Here is an 8,358-nt window from a genome sequence, read left to right as displayed (position 1 = left end):
ATAAAGATTCTGTGAAAGTTTCATTAAATTTCCTTCAGTGGTATGAGAGGAGTTGCGGATAAGAGATGGGTACCCAAAAGCGTAACAGACGGACGGACGGACGGACAGACGGAAGGACGGACGGACAGACGGACGGACGGACGGACAGACGTACAGACGGACGGAAATACCGATTACTATATACCCTCCCGCTTTTCAAGCGGGGGGTATAAATATTATGCATAAAAAGAATATTTTCTTAATCATCATTTTTTCATTGGAAGAAATTTGTTTTCACCGAATCTTCATACGTCACTATACACTTTCTACGACCTATATTAAGATAATGAGTTTTTATTTCACATTTTATTTGATAGAATCTTCAAAGCAGAGTAAAATTTACTCATATTTGTATACATGAGCTAGAAGAACAAGATATTGATAATATGTATGAAGTATATTTTTAGCCCTAAACGTTGCATTATAGATAAAACGTTTACTTGTTTAATAGCAGATCTATCTAAATGTTTACGTAATTATTTATAACCAATCAGATCCTTCAATTCTTACTTGATAGATTGTCTTTTACTGTTTCCTGTCTATGATACGTTAACATTGCTTAACCACTTGTATTTCTTATCCGTAAAAGGTAATCTACGTAGGATGTAAATTAACATGTAACTTTGAATGACATTAGAAAATTTATTTCAAATGAGATATAAATGAAAATTTTTAAAATCCAAAACATTATTGTAAAATTCCTCTTGATTGAAATAAAATGAGGCAACTACGTATTGTATTTCTTGGAGCAGAGCGGGTAGGGAAAACGAGTATTATTAAACAATTCCTGTACGGATCTTTCCAAGAAGCAACCGAGCCAACTCTTGAAAACTGTTACAACGAAACTGTTTGCCTCCCTAGTAAGTATAGATAATGCTTTGAATAATTTTCTCATAGAAAATGAAATTATTTTAAAGTTTTTTTTAGTTTTGTGTTCCCAATTTGATATTTAAAAAATCATATTTTTTCATCGTCTTTATAATTTCTGCAGACGGCTTATTTCAACAAGTTCAAATCATCGATACTTCAGGCAGCAATGAGTTTCCCGCCATGCAAGACCTTAATATTAGGAATGGAGACGATTTTGTCGTGGTGTATGCAGTAGATGACCCCCAGTCATTTCATCAGGCCCACTCACTTATTAAAAAAGTCAAAGACATTAAAGGTAAAAATTAATATATCTGATCGAATTAAACTGTGACAAACAAAAAATTGTTTTCTTATTTCATGCTAATGAAACAGTTATTTTTTAGTCAGTACAAATTTTGACTTAATTATTTTATGAACATTTCAGGAAAAGACTTCAGCAGGATAATTCTTGTGGGAAACAAGATAGACAAAACGAATTCTAGAAAAGTAACTACTGAAGAAGTTCTGAAGAAATCAGTAACCGAGGAAATGCTCTGCTTTACTGAAACAAGTGCTAAACTGAACTGTAACATTAGATGCCTTTTCCAAATTATTTTAAGGAACTACGTGAAGTCAGATGATTTATATTTTAAGAAGAAAACCAGAAAAATATCGAAATGTAAAGTTAAGAGCTTTTCGGGTTCCTGTGTTAAAGCTAGGAAAACCTCAGTGCAAAGTCTTGTATACTCACTTTATACCAAAAATAATTATATAAATGTTTGTCCAGCTTAATGTTATTTAGATGTAATTTTTTCGGTAGATAAAATTATTTTTATGAAATATAATACAAATAATTTGTAAATTTGCATACAACTTAAACACTTAGATAAAAGTTTATTACTTGCACTTTTTTGATTGTTTTTATGTTAAATTTTTCATTATTCAGAAGTGTTTTCCTTGTGACAAAACCTTTCTTTGGGTACCACCAAATTTCACGCCTTGACCTTGGAGTTTAACCCATTTTTAAAAAATCCTTTGCTGTCACTTTTGAAAAGTTAGTACTAAGGATATTTCATAGTTTATCCCTTGTGATGCATGTAGGACCTTCCTTTTGATACCAACATTTTTGACTTTTTATGCCCCCCTTCGAAGAAGGGAGAGCATATTGCTTTGCTGCTGTATGTCGGTCGGTCGGTCTGTCGGTCCACTTAGTTTCCGTTCATTTTCTTTACAACCGTTGCACATATTGAAATGAAATTTGGTATACAGATATATCAGATTAATATCTAGGTCAAGTTCTGTTTTGGGTACGATCGCGCCATTTTTTACAGAGTCATGCCCCTTGGACTTTGATAAATTCCAATTATTTGCAGTTTCCGTTCATTTTCTTAGCAAGGTTGCACTTACTAAAATGAAATTTAGTATTCAGATTTAACAGATGACTATCTAGGTCAAGTTCTGTTTTGGGTACAATCGCATCATTTTTGACAGAGTTTTGCCCGTTGGACTTGAAAAAATTCCAATTATTTGCAGTTTCCGTTCATTTCCTTCACAGCTGTTGCAAATACTTATGGAATGCCATATACGACAGGCAACTGCTTACTGCCAACTGCTGACTGCTTACTGCCAACTGTCAGCTGCTTACTGCTAACTGCCACACATATTTGAATAAATTTTATATTTGTATTGATATTTATATGAATTTTCACAAAAAGGGGAAAAAAAGGCACGGATCCACGATATTTTTTCCAAGGGGGTCACCTGGTAAAATTGAATTGAATGAAATGACCAATATGTTTTATCTTATGTATATTCAAAATATGCGGTTGATAAAGTACATTGTTAATTTTTTTTTATTTGTTTTCCCATTTGAAATAAGTAATAAAATGACTATTTTCTGCTTTTAATCTTTAAAGAAGCCCCCCCCCCCTTCCCCCGGGGACAACAAAACCTTTGAAGAGAGAATATTAATAAAAAAGATTTGTCGTTTCGCAGAGAAAGATGTTTTGAAAATAAATTTCCGTTTTCCTATAGTTAAAAATTTCCTCAAATTAAGGATGTATATCTCTGTGTGTTATAATGCAGGCACGTAGCATCGTTTTTGAAAGTGGGGGGGGGGGGGGGGGGGGGCTGGCCCCCCAAAAAAATTTTTTTTTTTTAAAACCAAAAAAAAAAAAAAAAAAAAAAAAAAAAAATAGCCCAAACTCGAAAATCCTATTTCTTAAGGGGGGGGGGGGGGGGGGGGGGGGTTAGGTAGCTTACTTTATTTTAAGGCCAACTACCTTTCACTTACATTTTTTTCCACACAATACTACATATCCTTGATATCATTATACTATGGTAAGAAGTGGGGTGGGGCAACCATCCTTTCAATATACAGTAACGGTAATGTTGGGGGAAAAAAGTGGGGGGGGCAGGCCCCCCCTGCTCCCCCCCCCCTGTTGCTACGTCCCTGTAATGTTTCACATGCATAGAGCGGGGGGGGGGGCATTTAAAAATTGTTCAGTAATACGTTAAATAAACTAAACGAACTATCGGTATAACTGACCTTGGACCCTCCACTTAGAAAACGCCGATCAAACATTTATATCTGTTTGTTTGTACAAATAAAATATGTTTTACATGCATAGATCTAGAGAGAGGGGTCCAGAACACCCATCTGAAATTTGTAAAGTTATTTAATGCACAAACTAAACCAACTAAAAGTTATTTAATTATAAAATAAATCAACTAAAAGGGACCTTAGAACCCCCCCCTCCCCAACCGAAAATGTGGATTCGTGTTAAGTTGTTATGAAAAATGTCATACCCATGAAGGTATGACGCATAAGAACCCCCTCTCCCCGGCCGAAATAAATTTTCACATTTAGGAAAGCTATTTACGTATTTTTTCTTGTCAAGAAATTTCTGGGTTGGATTTTTTTTTACCAGAGTAACCCCTTTGGAAAAAATGTCCTATAGATCCGTGCCTTTTTTTTAAATTTACATAAATATCAATATGAAAATAAAATTTATTCAAATGTGTGTGGCAGTTGGCAGTAAGCAGCTGACAGTTGGCAGTAAGCAGTCAGCAGTTGGCAGTAAGCAGTTGGCTGTCGTATATGGCATTCCATAAATACTAGTACTGAAATGAAATCTAGTATAAAGAATTATCAGATGAATATCTAGGTTAAGTTCTGTTCTGGATACGATCGCACCATTTTTGACAAAGTTAAGCCCTTTTGGACTTAGAAAAATTCCAATTTTGAGGGAGGGGGGCTTAAGTGTTTTTCAAACATCTCTTGTTTAAATTTCGTAGCAAAATTAAACACATCTTGGTTTGTATGAATTCTGATGTCGATTATAAGTTGATGTATATTGTGTTAATATTCATTAATTGACTGAATTTACAATTAATTAACAATATGTATATAATTTACACAACCCACTATTCATATGGAGCAATAATTTCATTAAACTTAATAATTTATATATTTGTGTTAATGATTAATTTCCTTTTATTGATAAAAAAAAAAAAATTCCACGATTAAGGCGTACGTGATATGGAAGATGTAATTCTATTGTTAATTAAGGTGTTCCGTTTCCAACGGAAGACCTGCTACTGATTCTGTTGGTAAAGATTATTATTCTTTTTTTCTTCTTCTTCCTACATGTAGACGCCAACTTTGAGGCCTCATATCTCGCTAATTTCTCAAAGGATTTCGCTCAAATTTTCAGAGAACTGTTTAATAAAGGTTAAATTAGATATCATGCATTGTGTAAAATTTTGACAACATCGAACGTGAATGTATACATGTATGTAACTTCATCTTTGCATATAATTTTTGCTAGTTTAAAGCGGTTCCTTGGTGTAGTGGTATGTCTCTCGCTTTGACTTCCGGTTTAGTTTTTGCAGAGTGAGCACGAGGAAATTTCGCTTGCGGAAAATTACCTATAGTGTTATCTGTAAGTGGTGAACCCCTACCATTTGTCTTTTGACAGAAGGTGGACTGTATATATGTTCGTATTTTGTGTGTATATATTTTTCAATTTCATTAGTTTTTGAACATTTCGTGTAAAACAAGTGAAGGATGGCAGCCACGTCCAGTGGCGGCCATCTTGGCGGATCAAACAATATTTCTGTATCCAGCAAGTACAGTAGAGAACATTCCTTAATTGTAGATGTCAAGGATAATTCTCTGATTAAACCTACAGATATAATCAAATTTGTACATGACAAATGTGGAATTGGAACTTTGTATGCTTGTGTACCCAAATCTGGGAATCTCTACTAAATCACGTTAGATGGGAATGCACCAACACAGTATTTACTAGTACTTGAAGGTGTCAAAGTGGGCGACAAAATATTTGAATGTCATGAGGTCGTACAAAGTTCAATTGTGGTCAGTTTCTTGCACATCCCAGCATATATTGAGGATGAAGAAATTGAACAAACATTGAGGTCACTGAACGTTGAAATATTATCATCAGTTAATCGTAGATATTATCCAGGGACAAAAATAGCAGACGGAAAACGTTATGTACGAGTTAATTTGCTGTCACACATGACCTCTTTTCCTTATACGGTGAGGTTTAGAAAGGAATACTACAGGTGTATACACAATGGATACCCCCGTACTATTGTTATTGTGATTTAAATTCAAGCCACGTGGTTTAGGTTGACCTATAATTCAAAGGATATACACCCATTCTCAATATAAGGGCACAAATGCCTCTCTGATTTTTTTAAAAAATGAAGTTCAAGAAAACAATTTTTCTATCAATTACCTTTGAAAGAAAGTATCTGAAGATTTTGTTTCCAGATTTTTTTTCATCAAATTATAATACATGGAATAATGACAAGACGATAAAGCAGAGGGTGATTTTATTCAGAAATGTAGCTTGAAATGTACGTTACTCTTTCTTCAATGTCCAAAAAGATATATATAAAAAAATGTAGTCATTAAAATCACAATTGGAATAGCTCATCTTAACTCCAGCACATCCTACCAACTCTGTCAGCAACATATTTTCTCAGCATACGAACGTGCGTTTGATTTTTCCTTTCAAAAAACAATGGTTACTTTTTGATCCAGATGTATAAAAACATTTTTTAAATACATGCTTTAAATTCTTCTCTCTGTTTTGTTTAGAGCGATCAGTTTTGGAATCTTGTCATTTTCTATAGATACTGGAACCTAACTTGTACATGTAGTAAAATTCTATTTTGTAGTTACTGTCTTTTTTAACATATATCCATGCCGATTTAGAAAACTACGTAATTGTAACGTACATTTCAAGATATATTCCTGTTCAATAAAAAGCTTAAAATTCATCTAAAAATTCATCGTTTTGTTTCAGTTTATTAAAAAAAGATTCTCTATGTAATCACATTGTGTTATATGTCGCAATCACAACTATAAAGACACGATTGCCTCAGAATATGAGTAGGTAACGTACATTTCAAGCTTTTAATAATATGTAAATTAATAATAAGAAAATTTTGAAAAAAAAGCAATTATTGACATAAAAATCATTTAATGAAGCGTTTTAAGGCAGTAATATAAGAAATCATAATGTAACAAACAAGGTTATTTGTCATCTACTACATGAATGTCACGTCACTTCGGTAACGTTCATTTCACATATTATTGGAGAGTCTCCACCACCTCAGTTCATTACCATTCTTTTGTGCTGTTTCGCTGAAATTGACACCGATCGTAGCTTAGTTACATCTACCTGTGTGCAAGGGTACAGACAAAAAATGTAAGAGTCAGACGTATTTTGCTATGATCTAACAAATGCTCGTGTTTGGCCATTGAAACTTAACATAAATCTATTCCGAATATATCCATCGACAGTTTGTTAACAATTTCATTTAGTATGTTGCAACATCGTTTTTCAAAACAAAAACATACGTGCTATTCAGCAGATCTGGAAAAATATAACCCAAAATGCAATGATTCAAACAAAACTGAGTATTGTGTGCCTTTCAGTATTTGAAATGTACGTGACCGTCTTGTGTTCTGGGTTTAGGTCTATTTGTTTCTTTTTTTTCTATTTTTTGTTTCTTTTTTTTTACCAATTATAAGCCTATGCATATCTTGTTTTAAATTATCAACAACAATTAAATTAATATTGACGAAAAGTCGCATATTAAAAGTTAACAAACTGCAAAAAGGTTGCCAAAGGTGAATTTAAGGCACTTTGAAATAAATTTTCTAGCATGTGGTAACAGTCTAAAACATTTGCGAGGATTAGGGGTGCATTTACTTGGATTTATGTGGCCAGTTGTCAAATGGATTGTAACGATAATTTTGTTTCGCTCGTGTAAACGCAATTCATTGACTAAATTAAAAAAAATGTAGGTTAGAAATACGCAAAATGTACGTTACCATACGTAACGTACATTTCAAATATAAAAATCAATTCTCTTCCACAAGCGTACGTTAGACACGCAATATATTGATACTATTTGAATTTGCATATCATAAGAAATGCATCATACAGGTTTCGTATTCAGAAAATATATACCAGGTATCAAAATTATATTACATATAATTGACCTTAATATATTTTTTTTCCTCAGCAGAAAAGTTTCTTTTCATTAATTTTGGGATTTAGCCGACCTACAACCTTTGAAACTTTCCTTTGTGTACATATTCGAGTGTATGAAAGTATGAGAATACATGAAAATTCGTGCGAGATTCACTTAATTCGAATTTCATGGTAACGTACATTTCAGTCACGTACATTTCAAATGATCACTTTTCATGTAAAAAATAATTTTTAATTGTGTTAAGCAAAACGTCTTTGCCAGTTTACAGGATACAAGGGGTTGCTTATTCAGAGTCGTCTCATATTTTCTACTTAATATATATTCTTAATGGAAGAATATAGGTAACGTACATTTCTTTCTTATCTCTACGATTGAAAATGTCTTTCATTCCGTAAACATATTTATAAAAGTTGCTCAAATTGTTCAATTTCATGTTACATTATCTAAGTAGGAGTAATTAATCTATTGAAATTTCAAATTTAGCCCATCAGTAAATAAAGGAGAACAAAACTATCAGGTGTATAATCTTTGTGTTTGCTTGTAATGTGGTTGAAATAGAATTAAGCGACAGGGACATTGCACAATAAAAATTATTTATAATCACAAAGAAAATGTATTTATTGTTATGAAAAGAAATATATATGATACAAGGTTTAAATTATCAGAAAATTTTTACTTAAGAATCAAAACTATATATTACACAGAGGGGATTAAGAATAATATTTGCCTCGGCGACAGTAACGTACATTTCAAATAGGCTACTATATTTGAATTTGCAACTCCTTAAATACCATTTCAGATCGATAATTATATGAATTCTTATTCATTGTTATATGACTATTTATAATGTTGATTTAGAAATTACATCAGAGGTATTTCTTTTAAATGAAAATGAGGCGACATCATTTGAGCCCTTATATTGAGAATGGGTGT

General features: G+C 32.7%; 1 protein-coding gene across 1 annotated transcript; it reads left to right on the top strand.

Annotated features, from left to right (window-relative positions):
• The first annotated feature begins 757 nt into the window (after positions 1-757).
• LOC134276659 (ras-related protein Rap1-like) lies at positions 758-1,680 on the top strand. The gene is made up of 3 exons (XM_062758930.1): positions 758-899; positions 1,031-1,204; positions 1,334-1,680. Exons 1-3 carry the CDS (start codon positions 758-760, stop codon positions 1,678-1,680), a joined length of 663 nt encoding a protein of 220 aa, XP_062614914.1.
• Positions 1,681-8,358: the final 6,678 nt, after the last annotated feature.

Source organism: Saccostrea cucullata, unplaced genomic scaffold (genome assembly GCF_032062105.1).
Source record: "Saccostrea cucullata isolate Sc308-1 unplaced genomic scaffold, CSIRO_AGI_Scuc_v1 ctg291, whole genome shotgun sequence".
NCBI lineage: Eukaryota > Metazoa > Mollusca > Bivalvia > Ostreida > Ostreidae > Saccostrea > Saccostrea cuccullata.
The sequence above is the reverse complement of the archived record's forward strand: the minus strand, read 5'-3'. Positions and strand labels throughout refer to the sequence as shown.

What these genes read in the sequence shown, in the direction of transcription:
- LOC134276659 (XM_062758930.1), top strand. Translation starts at nt 758, where the DNA reads ATGAGGCAACTACGTATTGTATTTCTTGGAGCAGAGCGGGTAGGGAAA. An exon ending in CGAAACTGTTTGCCTCCCTA is followed by an intron (nt 900 to 1,030) that starts GTAAGTATAGAT and finishes TAATTTCTGCAG; the next exon opens with ACGGCTTATTTCAACAAGTT. An exon ending in AAAAGTCAAAGACATTAAAG is followed by an intron (nt 1,205 to 1,333) that starts GTAAAAATTAAT and finishes TGAACATTTCAG; the next exon opens with GAAAAGACTTCAGCAGGATA.